The 24580-nt window shown below is 43.3% G+C and overlaps 1 protein-coding gene across 2 annotated transcripts in view; it reads left to right on the forward strand.

Moving 5' to 3' along the window:
* The window catches only part of PRKN (parkin RBR E3 ubiquitin protein ligase), a 1310068-nt gene that overhangs the window by 451527 nt on the left and 833961 nt on the right, over positions 1-24580 (forward strand). For both annotated transcript variants that reach the window (XM_044242625.1, XM_044242633.1), the window contains exon 3: positions 12284-12521. In XM_044242625.1, coding sequence (XP_044098560.1) covers positions 12284-12521 — 238 coding nt within the window. The remainder of the gene's footprint in view (positions 1-12283; positions 12522-24580) is intronic.

A 24580-nucleotide genomic window follows, 5' to 3' on the forward strand; every position in this document is an offset into this window, starting at 1 on the left:
TTTCTTTGTAGTCCATAGAACCCATTAAGAGCTTACATGACAGATTAAATCTTTCCCCTGTCCACTTCTGAGTACACCCATTCTCCTTCACAGCCTGTGGAGCTAGTCGGATGGAACGCCTTCCTGGGTGGTTGTGGGAATGTGACCCAGACAGTAGTCTTGGTTCTTCTAGACCCCAAGGCCTGCATGGATGGGGCACCCTTGTCAGGAAAGTCACAGAGTCGAAGGTACGTGTCTATCTGGGATACATCAATAACCTACTGGAGCAGAGGCTGAGGAGGTTTAGGAGGGAGCACAGAATGCCTTTGTGAGCAGAAAGGAGGACTTCAGTGGGTGAGGAATGGTTGGGACCAAGAGGCCAGCGGTCAAGTGCCCACCCAGCTCTTGATCTTGGTGGACATTCTCAACTTGACTTCACATTAGGAGTCACAGGGGAGATGATTTGAAATGCAGATTGCCAGGACACGCCATTCCAGATTCTTATTCCATAGGTCTAAGATGGGGTGTGAAAATATGTTCTTCTTGTTGGCACCCCAGGTGATTTTTCTGTAGATTTTGACCTGGATAGAAGCCCATTACCTGTGTAGAAACTCCTGTGTCATCTTGGCAAATTAATTTAATCTTCCTAAACCCTAAGTGACTCTGTTAAAATACTGAACCTAATATTTGAAAAAGGGTTAGTAAAAAGTATTAGGTGAGATTAAATGTGTTGATGTTTATGAAAGGGATTTGGGAAACACTGACCCTTGTGCCATACGAATATTTGTTATTCTGGCTCAGCCACTTAGTAGCTGTGTAAGACCTTTGGCAATGATTTAACTTTCTTTACATCTCATCTGTAAAATGAGGATATTAATAGAACCTATCTCACTGTGGCAGTGCACAAGTAAAATGAGAAAATACTGAGAACACTGCCCAGCATATGGACAATTAAAAAGTGCTAGATATTACTGCTATTATATTTCTTTCATTAAGTGTTCATAACTCGTGCATTGAATAGCTACTGTGTGCCATGGGCGTCCATGAATGGGTAGGATGACCGCAGGATTTGTTCTTCAGACTGGGAGACATTTGATGGTTAAAAGGGAGCTTTAACGATTACAGGGGCCAACAAGAGTCAACTCAACAGTCCTGAATAGAGCAGCGTGCATGTCACCTCACCAAAATGAACCAAAGATGAGGAGGTTCGTGAAGGTGGCTGCTACTAGCAGTTCTTGTCATCTCCACCCTTACGGAGCTTTGAGCCTCCTCTAAATAAATGTTGACAAATATGTAGGAGTTATTAGTTTGATGTAATGCCAAAGTGGGTGCCCTTCTGGGGAGCCCCATCTGTACTCGACTCTGCCTACCAGTATCCTACTCCCAGCCACAATGAATCCAGGCTCTTCTCCTTCCCAAGTCCTTAGGTCCCTCAAACCCAGTTTTGCTCATCTTGTTCTCTCTGGCCAGAATGTTTTCTCTCATTTGTGAGTTTTATGAGTTTGTTGGATAGGGCTGTTAAAACAACAGACCACAGACACGGAGGCCTAAAACACATTTATTGCTCAAAGTTCTAGAGGCTAAAAAGCTGAAATCGATTCAGCAGGTCCTGCTTCCTCAGAAGGCTCTAGGGAAGAATGCTTCCTCTTCGTCCTTCTGGTGGCTCCTAGATCTCCTGGCTTGTGGAGGCATCGCTCGGATCTCAGCTTCCATTTTCATGTGACATTTTCCTCCCTCCGGGTGACTGCATCCTCTCTTCTTCTTACAAAGATACCAGTTCCTGGATTTAGGTAGACCCTAAATCCAGGATGATTTCATCTTGAGATCCCTACCTGTTATATCTACAAAAACCCTATTTTCAAGTAAGTTCACATTCTGGATGGACATGGATTTTGAGTAGACACCTTTCAACCCACTATCCTTCCTTTACTTAGAAGAAGATTCAAATGAAAGAGAAGTCAGAGATTTCTTTTAAATCAGGACACTGGGGGTACCTGAGTGGCTCAGTCCGTTAAGCTTCTACCTGCACCTCAGGTCAGGATTCCAGGGTCATGGGATCGAGCTCCACATAGGACTCCCTGCTCAGTGGTGGGGCGTCTGCTTCTCCGCCTCCTCCCTGTTTGTGCTTTCTCTCGCTATCTCTGTCTCTCCCAAATAAATAAATAAATAACAATCTTTTAAAAAAATAAAGAACTAAATCAGGACACTATGCTAGGCCCAGTCTTTCTGGAGCCAAGCTTTTGTCTTGATGGGTTGACGCGTGAGTCCTCATTCTCTCAGAAACTCATTTATAAATGAACTCCCACCTTGCCTTTCTTTTCTGTCTACCAGGCAGAGGAAGTTACTTGAGTTACTGTAGATACAAGTAAAATATATTATCTGTACATCTATGGCCTGCCCTGTGACCTGTGGGTTTTCATTAGCTTTTATTAGAGCAGAATGCGAACCCTGTCCCTAAGCTTTGAGGCACTTTCTCATAGTCCCCAAATACCACCCACCAAACAACGGATTTTTATAAATTTGTTCAGCTGATTTATCCCAGGAGGAGACTGAATGTGTGCCGGCAGAGCTTTTATTCTATAATTATGCCCCCAAAATGTACATTATGAATAAAAAGAAAAAAGAAAAAAAGAAAAAAAAATCACCAATCTTTTTTTTTTTTTTAATTTTTTTTTTTTAAAGATTTTATTTATTTATTTGACAGAGAGAGATCACAGTAGGCAGAGAGGCAGGCAGAGAGAGAGAGAGGAGGAAGCAGGCTCCCTGCTGAGCAGAGAGCCCGATGCGGGACTCGATCCCAGGACTCCGAGATCATGACCTGAGCCGAAGGCAGCGGCTTAACCCACTGAGCCACCCAGGCGCCCCAAAAAATCACCAATCTTAAAGGAAGTTTATCATAAGTAAGTTCTGCTAGATAAATTTAGAAAAGTGGCTTTTCTCCAAGACAATATTTACCAGTTTTTTCACAGTAGAGGTTCAAAGCTAGAGTCCCTGCTCCCACAACGCATCTCTCGCATTTACCTGCAGCTGAATCTGTGGCCCTTTGAGGAGCGCCGGCCTCGCTCACCTGCGAAAGCTGTGACCCTCGGGAGTGTACCTGGGAGGGCAGTGGTCTTGACACATCATTTCTCCTGAATAAATGATTAGAGAAAAGAATTAGTAAGGACCAGCAGTTGAAATGGAAGAAATGAATACCATTTATCCTTTCTCGTACTCTGATGTCAGAGTCTAGGAATTTGTCCCAATTTACACAGACTTCCCGTGCCTTTCTTCGAGCTGATGTCTAGAGGGCAACTCGTGCAGGCATCGGTTAGAGTCCAGGTGTGGAGGAGGAGAGCAGCTTCATGTCTTATTTATCCGGAGTAAAAGAATTGTTGCACGTGACACAAAATACCCAGATTATGAAACAGGAGCTGACATAAGTAACAATGTGTTGTATTTGTATATAAAATTTAAACCTAAGGCTGGAAACTTAAAGAATTTACAGCCAAGTTGTGAAACTGTTTATCTCTGTGTCAGTCTTAAAAGAATGTATCAAAGTGCCTGTCTTCTCTCCTCTTTTCTTTGCCATAGAAGAGCTCGAATATTGTCTTCCCCTTCCTGTCCTACTCTGTGCGTATCCTACCTTACCACACCCTAGTTAAGCTCCCTGCAGCGGCGAAGGGACATGGGAGACCTCAGATTTACTGGGTGGCTCCCAGTGATGGTGATGGCACATGGCTACATGATCCTGCATAATTATAGGGAGAAATGGTAATATTTGAGGATAAGTGGTGCCTGATCATTTTTCTCCCTTCCAGACTTAACACACATTTCTTTTCTTTCTTTTTCTTTTTTAAAGATTTTATTTATTTACTTGGCAGACAAAGATCACAAGTAGGCAGAGAGACAGGCAGAGGAGGAAGCAGGCTCCCAGCTGAGCAGAGAGCCTGATGCGGGGCTCGATCCCAGGACCCTGAGATCATGACCTGAGCCGAAGGCAGAGGTTTAACCCACTGAGCCCCCCCAGGCGCCCCCACACATTTCTTTTCTTAAAGCTCTGGGTCAGGTGTGTGACTCTGTGGCCTTTTCTTCACCTGGGAGAGATTTGTTTTTGTTTTTGTTTCTTTGTTTGTTTCCGGCAGGGGGAGATCTCTTTTAAAATAATCCAAGGTTCAAATTATCACTCTGGTTTTCCACTGATTTGAAGTAAGCATTTATTATGTCATCTAATAACTTCTTTCAAAGACATGAAGTGCAACAAACTTATTCTCATGGGGAGCACCGAGTAAGGCACAGACTTGTTGAAGGATGACATTGTGCACCTGAAACTAACATGACACTGTGTGTTAACTACACTGGAATAAACACGACACGACACAACACAACACAACACAGCCAGACTTACACTGTTCCAGGCTGGCTGCAGACTCACTGCAACCTTGAGTCAATCAGTCTATTGTTCTGTGCTTACTGGGTTAGTCCTCGGTAACCAGCACTGGGCTGTCACTCACGCGAGGAACATACCTAATTCCTTTTCTTTCTGAATGAGCCTGGCCTTTGTGTTCACGCGGGAGAAATCATGGATTAGAAATACAGCATAGGGGATCTACTGAGGTCGAAAGTATTTCGGTGCCAATGAAACATTCCTACAGCCTTTCCGCACTGCTATTCTCCGTATTCTTTATCTGAAATTTTTATGTCTTTGCTTTTGGAAGTCCTACTAGTTCACAGAGTCTGGGACACACTCACAGTTCTGAAATGAGTCATCTTTACAGGCCTAGAAGGTAGCAGAAACAGTCTGAACAGCCCTAAGCCATCTCTGGAGATAAGCCTTTGGCATATATTTTGCTGGATTTTGTTCCCCAAAGTAAAAATTACCATATTTCTCTGTATGTAAAGACTAAGTTAGACAAAGGTTCTCTGAACCAATAATAGTGATCAAAGACTAAAAGAAAAAAAAAAAAAAGCATAGGGCAGATGGGTCAAGTGGGGTGGGAAGGGGAGGGAGACAGAGAGAAGAGGATGGGGAGAGAAGGGGAGAGCATCGAAAGACCACTGGATTCTTTTAGAAAGTGAAAATACATGAGGGATGAAGAGAAGGAAACCAGAAACAAGTTGGAGAATAATAATGGTGGCTGACTGTTTTAGTTTTGTTTTGTTTTATTTTGTTTTGTTTTAAGGGGCTAGCAATAAATAGATGCCAAAAAAGGATATGAAGATGTTTTTATCCTTATCAGGTGGTTTTTTTTTTTTTTTTCCTGAAATGACCTCATTGATGCCGAATATCTTCTCTTCACATTATAAACAAAATCTCTTTGGCAATAATAAATTTGCCACTCAATTTGTGGAAAAGAGAAAACTCAGTGAGAGAGAGATGCCATATGAACAGAGTTTAGGATGACAGTTTGCATCCTTTCTATTTTTTTTTCCTAGGGTCGTATCAAGTGGTTGTATCAGTTTCTTTAGGAGAAAGGTATAATATAAAATGGATTCTTGTCCAAGATTCATCTCTGTTTGCTGTACATGCTTGGGAAGGAAGTGTGTTTGTTAACCCTGCACCCCAGACTCCCCCCGTGAATATGATAAAGGATATGAACTGACTTGTAAACGTTAATTTAATTCTGTTGGCAAAATCCATGTATATACTTTAACTATAATATTTATCATAACTAGTAATGGAATATTTAAAGAAACAACACTGGAAAACACTTTTTGTAAAGTTTGCAATATAAAACATGGGGTAGCTTGGTTTAGTGGGTGTAGGACCGGTTACCTGTTGCCTGTGTATCTAGGAGAGGGCACACCTGGACCAGTGCAAGCCCAGACCGGGCCTTGTGCTCACAGCGGTCACTTCCTCCCGTAATAAATTATTTGCCACAAGGCTACTGGGTAGTGAAAGACACCCATTCCTGTTTTGTCCCCTTCTCCTCCCGTTGAGGCCCCTCTGGTGTGGCTCCTAATGAGCAGCAAAATGGTCCCAGGCCCCAGGTGGGAGGGAAGTGGATGGTGATGGGGCTCAGACCCACGCTGGCTAATTAGTGTGAGGCTAATTGACCTTTCATGGGAATTGCTTGCCTCAGCCTTCAGCAACCAGAGAACGGACCTGTCAGTATCTTTACTAAGTGTCATAGCTTTGATTCTAATGAAAACCAGCCATAAGAAATGTGAAATAAATTCAAAGCATAAATCACAAAATATCCGTCTTTTACAAGTCTAAGAAAAAAATAATGAAAGCTCAAGTTTTTTATTCTCATCCAATTAATATAAATTGGCATTTAGTGCTCACTGAAGACAATGGAGGGGATTGGAGTTCAAGAGAAACAAACCCATGGGAACAATTCCTTTCTGGTTATTCTGACTTCCCTCTGAACATCTCTGGGCTCAGGCTGCTTTCTCCGCATTGTTGCATTGTTAGCTGTAACCATACAGAACATTTCCCAGCCATTATGCCTAAAAATATCTTTAAATAACTTCCTAAATAATTGCCATTTTGTCTTTCTCTGACATAGAAAATACATTATTAAAAACTCATACAGAAACATGTTTGTTAAAAGTTATTGTCAGCAGAAGCAATTAATAAGCGTTCAGAATTTTTGACAGCAAAAGAAAGAAAAGAAAATGAAAGTTGTTTTTAAAAACTGTTTCTTTCTTATTTAGATAATTTATGTTAAATTATCTAGGAAAGATCTCCTAATGTCAAAATGATTTTTAAAATTAAAATCTGTTAACATCATTGCCTATTAAAGTAGGAAATCTTTTATCTGATGATTCTTGGCTGATCATTTTATTGCTTTTCTGGGGGAAAAAATGTGTGTTATTAAAAATTCAAATGAAAATCAGAGGTTTTTTCAGACCTTGATATGGAAAGTTAGTACACAATAAGATGTGTGACAACCTTCCCATTGAAATAACCTAAGCATTTTGTAGAATGAGATAGAGTTCAGCAGTCTGGAGAGCGATAAAATGACTAAGGTGAGGGCACCGGAGAGGAGCTGAGCTAATTTCACCAGCGCAGGCATCGGTATGTGCGCATGTGGACGCGTGTGGATGAGTTAGGATGTTTAGACCCATACACTGGCCAGGAGGTTCTGTCCAACTTGCTGCTTGTGTCACGAATCCGGAGAAGTGGAGTGTCCAAAGCAGAGTCACTTGAAAGAGCCCCGGGCTTACAGCCAGGACACATGGACCCCAAGAGTGACTCTGCTTTCCTAATGGTGCGTCTTACTTGCGGCAGTTACCGGAGCCGTCGGACTCTTCCCACCTCCGGATCAGCGGCCCCGCTGGGCGGCAGCTTCGCAGGATCCTGGAGTTTCTCCACATCCCCCGGTGGAGTGTGTCCCGGGGCCGGTCTCTGTAGCCATCCTGGGGCGTGGGATTCCGCGCTGACCTCCGGTGTGTGGCCCGGGTGTCACGCTCCCTTCACACTCTGGGTACTCACTGTGCCCTGACCTTGGCTGTAAGTGGCCGTGCTGCTGTCATCATCACGGGCTGCTTTGTTGGTTTTCAAGCAGAGCCCCCCCATGCTTTCTTGCAGCCTCCCTTGAGCCAGTTCCGGGAGGGCCACCCTCCACGGCTTTTCCCATTCCAGGTACCTGGCTTTCCTCCTCTTCCTTCTTTTGCACCTGGGGAGTGTGCACGCAGCTTCCAAACCCTGCTCTCCCCGCCTGGCCCCTGCCCTCATCCTCCTCCGTCTGCCCCCTCCGCTCCCCACCTCTCAGCAGCCAGGCTGGGGAGCTTGGGACGTCACAGAAGGGTCATGGGGAGTCCTTGGCCTGGGCGCCTATCTTGGCTTCACACTTAGGAGCTGGGGGAAGTCAGACCTGCGGTGAACCTCTCTGTGCCTCGCCTTTGTCTTCTGCCGGGTTGGATGGAAGTGAACAGCCAGTGAGATGAAGAGCTGGGTTTGTGCCGGCCAGAGCCACCCCTGGGGATGACAAGAGCCCCTCCCTCAGAGGACTCTGGCAACGTGAGACAGCTGAGCGCATCAGAAACCTTGTAACGCAGCCCGGAGGCTAACTAGACCTCTAAAACAGTGTGTGCTGATTTCATTTTATTAATATGATTGTTATTTCTATAGCAGACGAAAGCACTTTGTTAATAATGTGCCATTATTGACTTTTTGAATCTCATTATTAACATTTCAGAGATTGTCTGTCTACCCCCTTCTTTAAGCGTTTGGAAAACATTCCAATAACTTCGCAGTCCCCAGGAATTTTCTTGTTACAGTAACATTATTTGTTTTTATAAGATCTAAAGGTTAAGACTTTGAAAAGCATTAGCAGGTTTTTCAAAAGCATTTCTGGTATTCTTTCTTTTTCTTTCTTTCTTTCTTTTTTCGTTTTTTTTTTTTTTTTAAAGATTTTGTTTATTTGAGAGAGAGAGAGAGCATGAGCAATAGGGAGGGGCAGAGAGAAAAACAGACTCTCCACTGAGCAGGGAGCCCAGGACTATCCCAGTTCTATCCCAGGACCCGGAATCTTGACCTGGACCTAAGGCAGACACTTAACCAGTGGAGCCACCCAGGCATCCCGACTTCCAGTGTTCTGACTGGATTGTCAGACTCTGAAATATTTGAATCCTAACTGTGTGTCAGTGGAGGAACTCCTTTTTGTAAAAGGAAAAAATACACCAGTGTCTTGTATGTTGTGGAATGATGGCCAGCTAGGCGAGAGTCCGTTACTGGTTGGCAATCAACTCCCATAGATATTAATCCTGGGGCATCCCCAAATCAAAGGTACCGTAGAGAAAGTGTCCAAGATACGGATTTCTCAGTCCCTGATGGGGGATTTGCTCCACTGGATGGCATGGGAGCGAGTCCGGTTGGACTAATAACTATTTGTTTTGTCCCCACTACACAACTCACATCACGGCGTCACTTGTTGAATCAATAAGTTAAAACACAAGTGTAACGTGTTTCCTCTTTGCCAGGCAATATTCTGTTTATTGAGGAAACAGAGACACATAAGACATTGTTTTTGCCCTGAGAAAGTTTAAAACCAAGCTGGAGAACTCTGCTGTTTTCCCACTGAAAATCTCTACCTCCCAAAGCTGAGGAATTTTTTTGTATCCTATGAGAACTAAATATTATTTTGGGCTTCAGAGAGGCTGGACAACTGAACTTCATCCAGGTCATCATGCCTGGAATGTGTTACTTATGGGGCTTTGAACTGAACCGGTGTGATGGTGCGTTTGTGCCATCTGGCAAAGGGACTGCTTCCGAGATCAGCGCTGTTTTTTATGCAAAGTCAAAGAGTTGATCAGTTAATGATCTCAGAACCATGGGCGCAGGCTGAGAGAAGTCTGTTCCATATGTAGCTTGCGACCTTCCTGTTCCCCTTTCCAGTTCCACCTTGGGCATCCAAAAAAAAAAAAAAATCTTGATTTGAAAGGAAAATCTCTATTTTGGGATTTCTTCCATGTTTGTCAAATTTTAGCATGCTCCAGGAATGTGCTGAGGTTCTTCATGTGTTTCATGGCATCTGAGCAGACAGGGATTTTTTTTTTTTTTTTAATCAATTTCTAGTTCACAGGAAGCTGAAATGTTATCGGAGCCATTATCACATCTCTAGTGCCTGCTTACTCCCTTCTGTGTCCATTCTCCAAGCAGGACTGTGTGAGATTCAGAGGTCTTATCGATGTACAAGATCAGGGGCCAATCCCGCTGAGTTTTCAAAACTCCCGAATGATGATCCTCACTGTCCAAGGAGATGGAAACTGAGACACTAACTACTATGTACGGAGGCACTGCTGTTGGACGGGGCTCTGTACTCCTTCTGTTTTCCTTAAATCTTCAGAGTCGTCGTCAGAGTTGGTGCTGTTATTGCCAATGGCAGATGTAGAAACTAGAGCTTAACGAGGGAAAGTCATTTGCCAAAAATCATGCAGCTAATAGATGACATCGGTCTGGCCTGAAATCCCATGCTCTTTCTTCCACAGCCTTCTGGCTCCCCATGGAGCACTTTAGGTATCGAGTTTATGACTGTTTGGATGTCTTCCTTCCTTCATGCTTGTTTCTGCCCCCGTCCTTCGATTTCCCCTTGATTTTCCCTTTCATGGAACCTACTAGGTTTAAAGTGCTACGTGAAGCATTCTGGGAAGTCAGAATGTAAGTGTGACCCAGGTGCTGCGCTCAGGAATTTCTAAATTGAGTCTGAAGGTCAGACACACGCGCGCGCACACACAGACACACGCACATGCACACACAGTTCTGCCCACGTCCGACCCCTGCGAGAAGAGCGTGGCCGGCAAAGGTCGCTGGCGTTCAGATGAGGAAGGCAGGCATTACTTTTACCTGAAGCACGTAAGTCCTGAACGTCGAGAGCGGAATTTTCTGACTGAATTCTTGAGCCTCCTTGCAAAGAACACGCTATGGGTAAAAGCCTCCGGGGACGGTAGGAGACGCGCGGTCAGCTCCCTCCCCTTGTTGCATGAGCTCCTGCCCCGCAAGCCCGCTCAGGTGGACTCAGATCTTGCTGTTGCTTTATTTGAAATGACTCAGGCTCCGTATAAGTCTGGAGTCCGGCTGAGCGCTGAGGCCGCGGTAGGCACTGATAGAATGTCCGTTAGTCCAGTTAGAGTGCAAGGTGGATACTGTCGGCTGTCACTGCCTAATGAACAGCCACGGAATCTCAGCGCCGTACGTTGGTGGCCGTCCCCTCCGGGTCAGCCGGGGGTCTGCGGTGCCAGCCCCTCCAGCTGGAAGGCTCTGCTCACGCCGTGGGTGCCGCTGCCCTCGGTCCCCTCCGCGGCTGAGCGCGGGACTGGGCCACGTGCACACGGGGGGCCCAGGCTGGAGGAGGCGGAAACCACTCGGAGGTGCTCTCGCTGACCACAGCAGTGGCACAGATACGTTTAAAGGCCCTGGTTCCACCGTAGTGGCCAGAGCCGATCACAGGACTGAGCCCAATCAAGGACAGGGGAAGAGAGATGGGAGTGAACAGCTTGGATGAAAAACCTCATCGATCATGTATATGACACTGGAGAGGAAAGGTGATAAAATCAGAAGATCGGTGATCTAGAAAGGAGAGAAGTCTCAGCATGCCCGAAGATGATAGTAAGATGTCGGATTCTGCGTAATAGGTAATAGCGAGATATTTGAAAAGATTATGAAGCCCACTCCGGGAGCGTGTGCATGCTGGGTTACAGGGAGAGAGGGGAGGTCAGGGAGCAATTGCAAAGCTGTTATAATGATGAAACCCTAAAACGGGGAGACGGCAATTGAGAATAAAGGAGCGGAAGATGGGAAGGCTCTGTCTGCGTCAGAATTAGTTACTCTTGGCACCTTGCTCGATGCAAGGGTAGGGCGGGGGTGGGGGGGTGTCCCACTGAAGCCTTCAGAAGACATAGAAGGATAATCAGAGTTGTAGGTGGGTGGGGAGGACTTGACCCCTGGATACCATGGGGGAGGGGCAGTGATTTGACAGAAATGGGAACACAGGTGGGGACAGGCTAACGGACGGAGACTGACAACCAGCAACCACTGCTGAGTCAGAGCCGTCCTGATACACCCAGCGCTGTGAGGACAGGTGGCAGGGACAGCAAGCGTGTCCACGTGACAGAGGTCTGGGGCACGGGACACCCAGAAATGGGATCGAGGCCCAAGGGCATCCTGAGACCTTCTGAGTCCGCAGTGGTGTGTCCGCAGGATGCAGTGTTTGCTGGGGACAGCGGCCGAGCCCTGCAGGGAGGGTGGGGGCCAGTCAGGACTGCCATTAGCCTCGCTGGGCATGTGGGGCGTTGTTTGGACACGGTAGATGAGAGCGTGACTACAGGTGGTTTGTAGAAATTGAAATTCGGGGGTTTAGTGGGAGAACGAGGTCGTGTCTGTGAGGGAGGAGGGCCTAGACAGACAGACAGACGGACGGGTGATTTTCTATCCAGCAGATACTCTGAGGCCGGGCTTTGGTCTAGTCTAGTTTTAGTCCTAGCAAAGCATCTGGCTTCGACCTTGAATTCTGGTCAGGTTTGCAGTCTGCTGTTCGTACACATCAGTGCACCGGCGCACGGCGTTTTTGCCGGGGTCCGCTGAATGGAATTGGCTCTCGGGGGGGGGCCGGCCTGGGTGGGCTCCTCGCTCCCTTCCCTGTCGCCGCGGGGCTGTGTTTGCTGGTGACTAGGGGCCCGTGTGGCGTCCACCATCAACACGGTTATTTTAAACTGTGGAGAAAAGTGCTCTGTCATTGCCCATAACCACCTCTCTGTGCTTTTTAAAATGGAGATGGAGGCTGGGATTTATATGTGATGATTGGGACGACAGGTGAAACCTTACCCAGCCTTTTAACACTTGCACTCTGTCGTCTCTTTCTGCCTCGCTCCCGCCTAGAGCTGTGACCTGGACCAGCAGAGCATCGTCCACGTGGTGCTGAGACCCTGGAGGGAAGACCAAGCAGGGGAGGCCCCTGGACAGGACGGCCCGCACAGCGCCACGGTGGGCTCGGAGAGAGAGCCTGAGAGCTTGACGCGCGTGGACCTCAGCAGCTCCGTGCTGCCGTCCCACTCGGGGGGTCTGGCCGTGATCCTGAACAGTGACAACACCGGGACCCTGCCAGCTCGAAGGCCAGGTAATTGTGCAGACTCTGTCTACACCAGCAGAGCGCTGTGTGCGGCAAGCCTCCGCAGGGAAGGGCCTTAGTGTGGACGGACTCATTTCTCCGTAAGTTCTAGATGCCGAGAAGCAGGCATCATTAGAAGGACGGCACTGGACTATAAAATTTGAGGTCAATACATTTAGTTAAGTGCCGTGGAACAGGGCTTTCAGGTTAAGAATGAATTTGGATGTCAGGCCAGGATAATAGTGTTTTATTTTATTTAGTTAGTTATTTTGAGGAAGTAGGAGTGCTGGGGATGTGACACATTGAGCTGGGGTCAGAACAGGTCATTAGGGTCATGTATGTCTCTCCACTTTTGCCTTTCTTTTCTATTTCTTATTTTCTTAAAATGCATTTTGTTTTATTATGCTTCTAATGATGTAGGGAAATTTGAAAAAGCAGAAAGAGAACTTTAGAGGGAATTTTAGTCATTTGCAGGTGCTAAGGCAACACATTGCAATGTCAGATAACACCCTCGGTGTGAAGGCTTCTTCCTTCTCTCCATGTTACAGTGCTTTTCAGAACTGCCTTTATTTAGCAAGGATGGCAATCCCTTTGTTATTTTTCCAATATTAGTGCATCTGCTTTGGTCTTTTATTTTCCAATCTAAATAGTCAAAGGTATAACAGGATTTTTTTTTTGACTGTGTGTAGCAGAAAACACAAAATAACAGCAATAAAATAAACAGCAATAAAAACAGCATAAAATACATTTATGCCTTATAACAGACTTTGTAAGGCATAAATGTATTTCTCTCCTACATACAATAAGTGAGGATATAGGCCATTCTGGGCTGTGATGGCTTTCACAGAGTCCAAGAATTTGGGAACCAGCAAGATGGAGGCCAAAAATATATGAAATACCCCTTGCTAATTTCACTAAGTAAAATTTAATAAAGTTTAAAAAAAATCATAGATGAGATTACAAAAAAATTTGTAAAAAGGACGAGTGGAAATGTAGAAATAACACAGCTGTTTTTAAATAGAGGAATGGATAAACTTGGAGTTTAAGTGCATGACCTGATACTCTGGAAGTCTTTTTTTTTTTTTTTTTTAAAGATTTTTATTTATTTATTTGACAGACAGAGATCACAAGTAGGCAGAGAGGCAGGCAGAGAGAGAGAGGAGGAAGCAGGCTCCCTGCTGAGCAGAGAGCCCGATGCGGGCCTCGATCCCAGGACCCCGAGATCATGACCTGAGCTAAAGGCAGAGGCTTTAACCCACTGAGCCACCCAGGCGCCCTACTCTGGAAGTCTTGACGAGGTTGTGGAGGGGAGGAATTCTGACCTTTGCATACACTGAGCACTTAGGAAACTGGAAAAAAAAATGTGAGAAATAGGTAAAAAATGCAATAGGTGGGGAAAAATGAGATCCATCTAAACAGTACCTATGTGATCCAGAATGGGAAGTTAATGCAAATATTAGACTCAGATTTATTGTGCATCTGATGTTTCAAGCAGAGTGTACATAAAAGCATTCCTAGAGAACATTCAGGAAGCTTGGGCTTCCTGCCTCCAGAGGGAACCATGCCTTAGTCAAGGGGCACACATGGTCAAACATTACAGTTCAAATAAAAGGATATTCTGTCATGAGTAGAATTAAGCATCTACCATAAACTGGAAGATTAGGTTCCCCTGAGACTTAAGAAAATAAAATTACAATTTGAAACAAAAGACAAAACAAATACATTTTATGTTAATTAAAGCATAAAAATTTGAAACCTAAAACAGAAAACAAGTATAATAGAAGAAGAGCTATTAAATAGAACATAATGTTAGCTAGTGGAATTAAAAAAAAAAAAATGGATGGGTTAAAACAGCAAGTTTGACAATGCTAAAGAGAGAATTTGTGAACTGGAAGATAGATATGGGGAAATTGCCCAAAATGTGGTATATGTTAAAATGTAAAACAAAGCTTTTAAGAGACTAGGAGTTTGGAAGAGATGGCCAAAAATATTTCTGATAGGAGTTTCATTATAGGAGAATACAGACTTAGGAGAGAGACCATTTTCCAGGAGAATATGGAGAATTTTTCAGGACTGTTAAGTCCTCTGATTTGAGAGTACATGGTCCCAAGCAAGATGAAACAAAACAAAACAAAAGAAAACAAAACAACACACAGTTGGTTTTAATCAGGATAAATAAAAATAAATTCACTTTATAAAGAAAGTAAAATATCAAGGAAAATAAGAAGAATTTAAACTCAAATGAAGAAAAGAGATTACTTAGAACAATAATTTGAATGGATCCCGGCAGGAATAATAGAAGGAAAACAGTATTGGAGTAATATCAAATGACTGAGGGATATACCTGTTAACTCAGAGTTCTAAACCCAACATTCCTAACAAAAATACTGCTCAAGAGTGAGAGAGAAATAAAGACACTTTCAGACAAACACTGAGAGTATTTGTACCCAGTCTGAAAGAATTAATCAAGTTCTCACAATGGGGAGGAGTGGGTTTGAGCCCAGGGTGACAAAATGGGTTGTGAGAGATGATACTTAGAAAACCCAAGGGTAAATGTGGATCGGTCTAAATGAACATTGGTATAAAAAGTAATATCAATTAGTTTGATGGGTACAAAATAAGAGGGACCAAAATAGTAGATAAAATGACATTTAGAAGAAGACAATGATTGGTTAACTTGGAAATATGTTCAAGGTGTCATTACTGATTAGAGAAATTAGTTTTAGATACAAAGTTGTATCACTGCAGCCTACTTGATGGGCCAATATTTAAAAGTCTGACAATTCCAAGCATTGGTTAGGATCTAGGGCAGAAAGTGCTTTCATACATGATGGTGGGAATGTCATTTGATTTAGTCACCAAAGAGAGCTTCATAATAATTAATTCACAGCTTCATAATGATCAATGAAATTCCAGATATTCACATTCTGGAACTCAGAGTGCATGAGGAAACCTCTAAATGGATGACCAATAAGGATCATTGAAATTTGCAAAAAGATAGAAATGACATAGCTGTCTTTAAATAGTAGAATGGATAAGTAATCAGTTTTATTCTTATAATGGGTTATAAATTACAAAGGAATGTTCAGTAAGATACAGTTTATGCAAAATTTCAAAACATAAAGTTCAAAACAATTATATATATTCTTTATGGTAGGATAACAATATAACATCTTTTGCCTAAGCAGAATATATTTGAGAGTTAAAATTTACATTAAATAAAACTAAATTATATATTTATAACTAAATTACATATTTATATACCATTGAAATATTTACTTATGGATCAACAAATTGGATTTATTATTCTTTTTGTAATGACAAACTAGTTCAAGAGGATTTAAATTTTTTTCAAAAGTTAAAAAATTCATGTGTTTAGAGCAAAAGCAAGCCTTTATATTTATCATCTGAACATTAATAATATTAGCAGAATAATTATCCTTTGTATTTATTCATACATTTTATTCAGTTTCTTGATGTATCTGACTCTGACATCTTTGTCAGTGGTATTTACCTGAAGACTAAAGACAAATCGTACTGTTTTATTTTATTATAAAATTGTCACTAGTCATCTTCAGTTTTATTTTATGATGAATAATTTTGGAATTATTGTCACCTTCAGTTGATTGTCTCTCTAAACCATAATACTTTTAGTTAAGAAATTTTCTTTCACTCTAGGAATTGAGAGAGGTGCTAGTAGGCTCTCAGAAAATTCTGATGTTTAATATTCATTTCACATTTTAAATGGAAATGTATAATTCTTTCAATCCAAACAAGGGTTTACTTAAACTCCTATAAATGACACCACTTCCATAGCTGGTGCTTTCAGATTTCTATACGCCCCATGGGGAGACTTTGGTTCTCACATGATCTCAGTGAGTTACATCTGACCTCTCTCTGATCATCGCTTCTCATTAACCCACTGCCTGTTCACTGTGTGTATTTTACAGGGCTGGGCACTGGCCATGGTACCACTTATGGATGTACCAGATGGCTGGCAGAGGTGGCATCCTCATGTGCTTCTGCTGTTCCCCACCCCCAGGCCAGGATTGAGCTCTCCTGGGACCCTTGCTGTGTGAGAGGATGCACTAATTATGTAGAATCTGGAAAGGATAGGGAAAGGAGAAATGAATTACCCTAGGTCAACTTGAAGACTTAACTCAGTCTTCCCTTCATCTTCTGACCTGGGAAGAATCATCTCCTTTTTAATCATCTCCTTATATCTTTTACTACTTTCAATTATGTATTTCAGTTCCTCTGCATATATTTCTTCTCACTGAGGACAGGATAGCTGTCCAGTTTATTATAGTTTTCCCGCCCCAAATCTCCCAGAAGAGTGATGATAAATGTTTACTAAATTACTTAAAATTGTAAATCTGGTAGGCCATTCATCATAATTGCTGTGTATTGAACTTTTAGAACCAGTGTTTTATTTAAAGTTATTTGACTTCTCTTCAAATTTCTTGGCAATTTCAGTGTTTGAATGCATGCAGTAGCTTGATTGGGATTATTTGAAATGACTGTGGACAGTGCGCCCTTTGTGATTGTTTTTCTTTACTAGAAATGACAGTTCAGAGTTTCTAGAAGTGATTCACTCCAGTGTGCAGAAGAACCATCTGTGGATGCTCATTCCATGCTTATTAATTCAGTTGGCTTGGGGTAGAGGCCTAGAAATCCTGGTGCTGACCACCCTCTGAGAAACCATGCCCTACAGCAGGGATTTGCCAACCTTACAACTGCGGGTCCTGCCTACCGTCCTCAATGAGATGGTAGGAAGGAGGCAGGTCAGGGCAAGAGAGGAGGACAAACCAAGTCAACCCATGGTAGCCAGAGCTGTCTCGTATTAGCAATTTTCCGTATGACCCATTGACAACACATTTCATTTTGGGAGAAGGATATCCCTGGTTACAAAATGTTTGAAAAGCTGTGCCTCAAAGAAAGAAATTGAAAAAAGTTAAACCTATTTCTTCATGTTTCTAGAGTGTTCAGATTCGACAAGGAGGAATTTAGGTGCTGAACTCAGGAGGCTCTAAACCAGCGAGTAGCTAGGCGGTAGCCACACAAATAGCTGAAAAAAATGAGAACTTCTGAAACCCGGAAGGTGTCCCTTGGGATATTTATAGATGGCAAAAGATAACTGATTAATGTGATGGACAGTTCCATGATCTACATGAATAACCAATTCAATTTGATTTGTTCTTAGAGTCTAGGACATGTTATATATCCTTATATATTTATAAGGGGAAGTCAAAGAACTCAAATGGTTCATTTAAGTAACCCTTAAAGCAGTGATTCTCTAACTATGAAGTGCATCAGAGTCCTGTGAGGGTTGGGCCCAGCCCAGTCAGCCTGGGGCAAAGACAGAGTTTCTGCATTTCTTTGCACTCCCAGCTCTTGCTGAAAGTGTGCTTCCAACAGCCATGCTTTGAATAGCACAGTCCTAAATAATAAGAAATTATATTATTTAAAGTATTGTGAATGTATAAAATACATTATTTTATAAAAATTTGAATAAGAACATTGAGTAAGCTACTCCTGAGCTCCAGAGAACCCAGGCATGAACTCAGCTATCATGTTATGTTGTTGTTTCCTTAATGAGGTGTCATTCAGCACCTCCTGACGATCAGATTATTTGAAGTTATTGGGCCTAGAAATAAAAAAAAGGAGTATTCTCTAATATTTGTCATACAGTTAATTACGTAAACAAAAAGCCAGTGAGTCCCCACTCAGTGCCAAGCATAATCCTAGGTGCTGGGCTAGAGCAGAAAATAAAACCAGAAAAAATGTCTACCTGAATGGATCTCATTCTACTTGGGGAGCAGCTAATAAGCCAAGAAACAGATAACTAGTGATTATGTGTCCTCTGTTGAAAAATTAAGCAGAATAAAGGGAATAGAGAGTGTTGGAAGGGGTGCTCTTTTGTGTAAGGTGCTAAGAAAACCTTTCTGATAAAGTGACATTTCAGGAGAGCATCCATTTCAGGCAGAGGGAAAGCCAGGTACGAATCCAAGGCAGGACATGCTTCGAATGCAAGGAGGCCAGCATGGCTGAGCAGAGATGGGGTGTGAAACAGTAGGAAGAAGGGAAATCATAAGGGGGTCAAGATGGGAGCACTGGGCGTCATACGCAACTGATGAATCTTTGAACATTGCATCTGAAACAGTGATGTACTATATATTGGTTAATTGAATATAAGTAAATTAAAAAAAAAAAAAAAGATGGTAATTTGCATAGGGTGTTGTAGACCTCAAGTGTTCCCCTGGTGAGAAGGGAGCCACTGGAAGACTTTTGAGCGAGGCAGTAGAGTGACCCGACTTAGGGAACTGGCTAAGTCAGCTGCTTTTGAGTCGGCTGCTTGTGAATCATAGATACTCTAATGCCTGTAACATCAAGAACTTAGCGGCACTAATAATGGCCAACATCTATGAGTGCTTGCTGTGGACCTGGCATGGCACTCGGCACTGCTTCCGTAAATGTCTTGTTTAGTTCTGTAGAAGCCGTGTCAGGTGGACAATGTTGATATCCTCATTAGAGATAGGGAATAGCATCAGATTATTTGAAGAACTGATGCAGACAAGGCAAGATTTTACCAAGGATTGTTTTTTAAATTTTTTTATTGAGGCAATTTAAAATCTTTATTGAACTTTATTTTTTTTATATTTTATTTTATTTTACTTCATTTTGTTTTTAAAATTATGCTATGGTAGTCACCATACAGGACATCATTAGGTTTTGATGTAGTGTTCCGTGATTCATTCTTTGCGTATAACACTGAGCGCTCCATGCAATATGTGCCCTCCGTACTACCCATCACTGGTCTCACCCACCCCCCCACACCCCTCCAAAATGTATGTCTACACAATGAACCACATACAGATGTTATAGCATATTTATTTATACTTGCTAAACCGTGGAAGCAACTATGATCCTTCGATAGGTGAACAGAAAACTTGGGGTCCATCTGGACAACGAACAACCGTTCAGGGCTGAAAAGAAAAGAGCCACATCCAGCCATGAAGAGACATGGGGAATTTAAGTGCATAATCCTGAGTGAAGGAAGGCATTCTGAGAAGCCTACATACTATATGATTCGAATTATATGACATTCTGGAAAAAAGGAAACTGGGTACAGTGGAAGATCAGTGGTTGCCAGAGACTGGGGAGATGGAAAGATGGGTAGTCAGAACACAGGATTTTTGGGGGACGGAGAATCTATTCTGTTAATGTCATGGTGACTCCCCGTCCTTACACATTTACCAAAGCTACAGAAGATACAACACCAACAGTGAACCCTGATATGAACTACAGACTCAGAGTGATAAGCTAAGTCAGTGTAGGGTCACTATTACATCAAATGCACTCCTCTGTGTGGAGCGTTGGTAACAGAGCATGCTGTGTGTGTGTGTGTTGAGGAAGGGGGTTCTATGGGAACTTGGTACTTTTTGCTCAGTTTTGCTGTCAACCTAAGAGTACTCTAAGAAATAAAATGTGTTAAAAAATTAAATGAAAGTGATGTTAAGACTTGAGCCTTGGATACACCCTGTAGATAGACCATGACTATTAGAGAATGTGTTCTTATCAGCATTTTTTTATTTTTTATATTTTGGCCAGTGGTTCAATGTAGTACAAGATGAAAATTATTTACGGGATTCGAAATTAGTTAACACCTGCCAAATACAAATCAGTCATGGAGGCCTACTAATGAAATAAAGTGATAAACTTCAGACTTAATTCTCTTTTTAATCCCAAATCAAATCTCAAGTACTTGAAAATGTGTATCAGACATGCTAATGACTTGGAGCCAGAGGGTGTGAATTTCTTGGTGTAGTGGATAGCTTTAGGAGTGCCCCTTGTGTAAACCTTCCCTGAAACAACAAAATTTTGGCAGTCACACGAGAGCAACTTAAAGTTGCTATCACAGGAAATTATTACAAATACAGTGATTTTGCCAAGAACTTATTTTTTTTCCCTCCGGCATACACATTTTTGCAATAATACACGCTTTCAATATTATAAGTGAAAATGATGTTTTGCCAGCGTGACATATCTCCGGGTGGGTCTTTGAGGGGAGGGAAGTAGTCCTGTGTTCCTTCCCAAGAAGTCTGACCGCTACTGGGGAAGCAGGACGAGTGGCTCCTTCCTGTGGATGGCGCTCTTCATACACTGCGGTGCGATCTCTCGTCGCGTTTTGGCTTCACGGTCCCGCTGCAGGTGCGCTTCTCAAGTGCAGGGAAGTCTCCTATACTCTGAACTTGCATGACTTGGAGCATGGTTGGCGGCGGACATACTGTCCTCCAGCCGGAAATTTTCCTCAACATACAAAATGGAGCCCTTACAACTCTTCACCTCGTTTCTCACACATGGTGGGTGAAGTGGTGAATAATTGCACAGGGACAGCGGGGCGCAGTGCGCCGTGGGATGTGCAGAGCACAGGCGACAGTTCTAACCCCAAGGAAGCCACAAGTTGGTAAAGGGACGGTTAGAGGTAACTAAGCCGTCCACACGGAGCACTAGAAGCCATCAGATGATTAGCTCCTGCAGTTCTCATCAGTCTACCTCCTGCGCACTGTTATCGCTGTGGTAAAACACACACAACGGAGCCATCTTAGTTATTTCTAGGTGTATAGTTCAGTAGAGTTAAGGATAGTCACATTGTTGCACAACTGAACTTTTCTATATTGCCAAACGGAAACTCGACATGTCCTTGAAACCACTCTCCATTCCCTCCTCCCCCCAACCCCTGGCAGTGAGCATTCTACTTTTTATTTCTTATGAATTTGATGACTCCAGAAAGCTCATGTGAGCGAAACCATACTGTAGTTATCTTTTTGTGACTGGCTTATTTCACAGCATAATCTCTTCAGGGCCCATCCATTTTGTAGCATGGGCTGGCATGTCAGAGAATTTCTTATGGATAATGCACTGGCAACAGGTAACACAGAGGCTAAGAAGACTCAGATCCTCAAGTACCTCACAGTTTAGATGTACAGAAGCAGTTGTGATGGATGAGGGGTAAAAATACGGCAAAGCAACAGTACGGCAGTACAGGCTTCAGAGGATGAAGAGGCTAAGACAGGCGTCCTCGATGGCCTTTGAAAGACATGAAGGATTTGTCTGTGGTCGGCAGGGGCTGGGGGCTTGGAGGAGGAGGTGGTGAGGCATTGGTCACACTCAGAAGTGCCTGAATTTGAAGGGATGTTCAGGCTGGATTCTGTGACAGGGTTGGGGGTCTGATGACATTACATGGTGGTTGAGGGAGACGGGTCCTGTGGTTGAGCTCCAGACACTGAAATATGTTCATGGACCAAAATGGCCGTGGTAACTTTTTGTCACATCTCTCCTGTTTTCTGATGTTTAAGAAACTGTTCCCACATCTTGCATTTTCTTCCTGAAATACTTGGCAAAGAAGAGTGATGTGGGCAGGTAGAGCCAGAAGGAGAGCCAGTGGGTCCTTCTCTGTGTGACAGAGCACAGGGAGCAAAGCCCAGCGTCCGTGTGAGTAAGCAGAGCACTTCCCTTCATCCGTGACTTGCTGGCCATGGGGACAGCGGGCTACCTGCTGGAAACGGGAAGGCAAACTGAGGCGAGCCTTTCCACCCCATGCTTTTGGTGCAGCCTCTTCTGGCGCACAGGACTCTGTGAGAAGTGTTTTGTGGTTTGTGATCCTCTGTCGTCAAATATAAGCGGTTAAAAATGAACTGTAGGGGTAGTGGTGGGAAATGACAGTGGGACTTGCCGGGGCCCTCGGATGTTTTCACTCTGCGCAAGTCGCGTCTGCAGAGTAGTAACATTGGGATCAAGAGGGGAAGGGAGAAGCCGCACTTGGACCACATGAGGCTGGCAGGACTCCGTGCTCTGAAGGCCCTACTACGGGCATCTGTCTCTGGGGCGCCCACTGCCCACAAAGTAAAGCATCCCCATTTTTCACTCGTTGAGCTCTGAGGTCTTTCAGAGGACGCTGGACATGTGCCAAGATGGGAAGATTTGCACTTGACAGGACAGTGGGAGCTGAGGCAGGATATTTATAGCTGGTGAGGTCCGTCTTGGGACTCGCTGGAGCGTTCTAATTAATGCAGACTGTGCCAAAAACGCTGGCAAGCTGCGGATTCCATTTTCTTGATTTGTTAGAAGGAAGATAAAGAGAAAAATTACAAATTAAGTGGTAGAAATTGGCTGCCTATCATAAACTCTTTTAAAACTTTCTAAATTTGTTCTGAATAAATAAAGACTAATGGAAATTTTGTGAATGTTTTATTGAAAGTGTTATTTTATATGAACTGTAGCTTCCAAGAAATTTACACATAATTCAAGAATCTTTGTTCCACTTATGTAATGAAAATAGGAATGAGCAAAATGCCCATTTTATAAAACAAATTGAAACCCTCATGATAAGTTAAAAACAAAAACAAAAAAAAAGCTCTCCCCCCAAAAAACAATGAAAAAACACCCCCCCCCAAAACCCTGCCAGGGCTTTGTTTTAAAATGATTTTTCTGGATAATTCCATAGAGTCAAGCCCAAACTCCTGCCCCTTCTAAATCCATTGCTCTTAATTAATTATTCAAATGGTGCCCCTGAAGAGCTCTATAATATCTAAGAATTTCTTCCTCAATCCCCAGAAATGGAATTATATTGACTCCCTTTGGTGTTAGAGGTGTTAAAAGCCCTCTGATTCTTTGAAAGTTGATGCTCTGTCTTCTCCGTGTATGATAATTAAACTAACTAGAATATTCCATCAATGGAATTGTAATTAGAAGGGAATCGAATGTCCAGTTGTTTGTCTGGTGGATTAAATAAAAAATCCCTTGAGCCAGGCAACATGTTTTTGTATATTCCAAGTGTTTGCCACAGTGCTCATTATACAGTAGGCACTTAATAAATGTTTGCCAACGCTTGCTGGAGGGTGCTGTAGAAAGAGGTGACAGGCGTTTGTTCTGGTCCGAGGGCGTGTCCTGCCCCAGCGTGTGACATGTCTGTGCCACAGATGCTGAGTGTCGTGGCGATGAGCTCTGGAGCCAGGCTCACTGAGCATATCCCAGCTCTGCTTCTTACCGCTTCTGTGACCTTCGCCAGTTTACTCTCTGCGGCTCTAAAGGTGGTCTGTCGAGCACCCGTGTCATCGTTGCTCAGGATGTTGTCAGATATGCAGAGTCTCTGGCTGCAGCCCACACCTACTGAATCAGAAACGTTATTTTTTAAAAAAAGATCCTCAAGCAAACCGTGCACAGTCAGGTATGAGAAGCACTGATGTCCTGAAGATGCCGCAGCTCAGTTTCCGCGTCCCTGATGCATGAATGATGCCCTCCCCGACGCCACGTCGTTCCTTCCTGCTAGTTCGTGACCAGCGCTTCGAACCAGGCTTGGCATAAACTAAACGTTGATGACCGTTAGCTGTTTTTGTTGTCCCGTCTCTTTCCAGCTCACGTGATCAGACGCCCTGGTGTTGAGTCTGGGTCTGAAATCAGTCCAAGTTTACAGATTCAGAGACACCTGACTGAAACCAGAAAAACACAGCCCTGCCCCCACGTCATGTATCAGAGACTTCCGCTCCCCAGATGGCCTTTGTTCTTAGTGTGGCTTTGGAGTTGGGGTTTCATTTCACTGCAGTTGATTAATTAACTAGCTTTAGTTGTAAGTGTTGACCACTTCCAGCATGTATGTAGGACAAGTTAGCATAGCGGGTGTATTAGGATAATGAAGAACGACATTGACAGCAAAACCTCTTACGGCTGTTTTCCTAAAATTCTACATTGGCATCACTTTCCAGCTATGAATTGTGTAGACCTTTTTTTCTCATATTCTGTTAGGCAATGTACTACTTTTAGAATATTCCATCAGAAAATAGGATTAAACTTTTAGTTTTCATTATCTGTGTTTAGTCATTGGGAACCACTTGGACAGCAAGGAAATTTAAATAAGGCCAAAAAAAAAAAAAAAGGATGTTGTTTCTTTTTCTTTTTTTCTTTACTTTTTTCCCTATTGGAATTTGCTCAGAGGACCCTTTAGCTCCATACAGTGTTTTGAAGAAGCAGACTAGCCGGGGACTGATCACCCAAGTGACCACAGAGGA

This window comes from Neovison vison, chromosome 1 (assembly GCF_020171115.1).
Source record: "Neovison vison isolate M4711 chromosome 1, ASM_NN_V1, whole genome shotgun sequence".
In the NCBI taxonomy this organism is placed as follows: Eukaryota; Metazoa; Chordata; class Mammalia; order Carnivora; family Mustelidae; genus Neogale; species Neogale vison.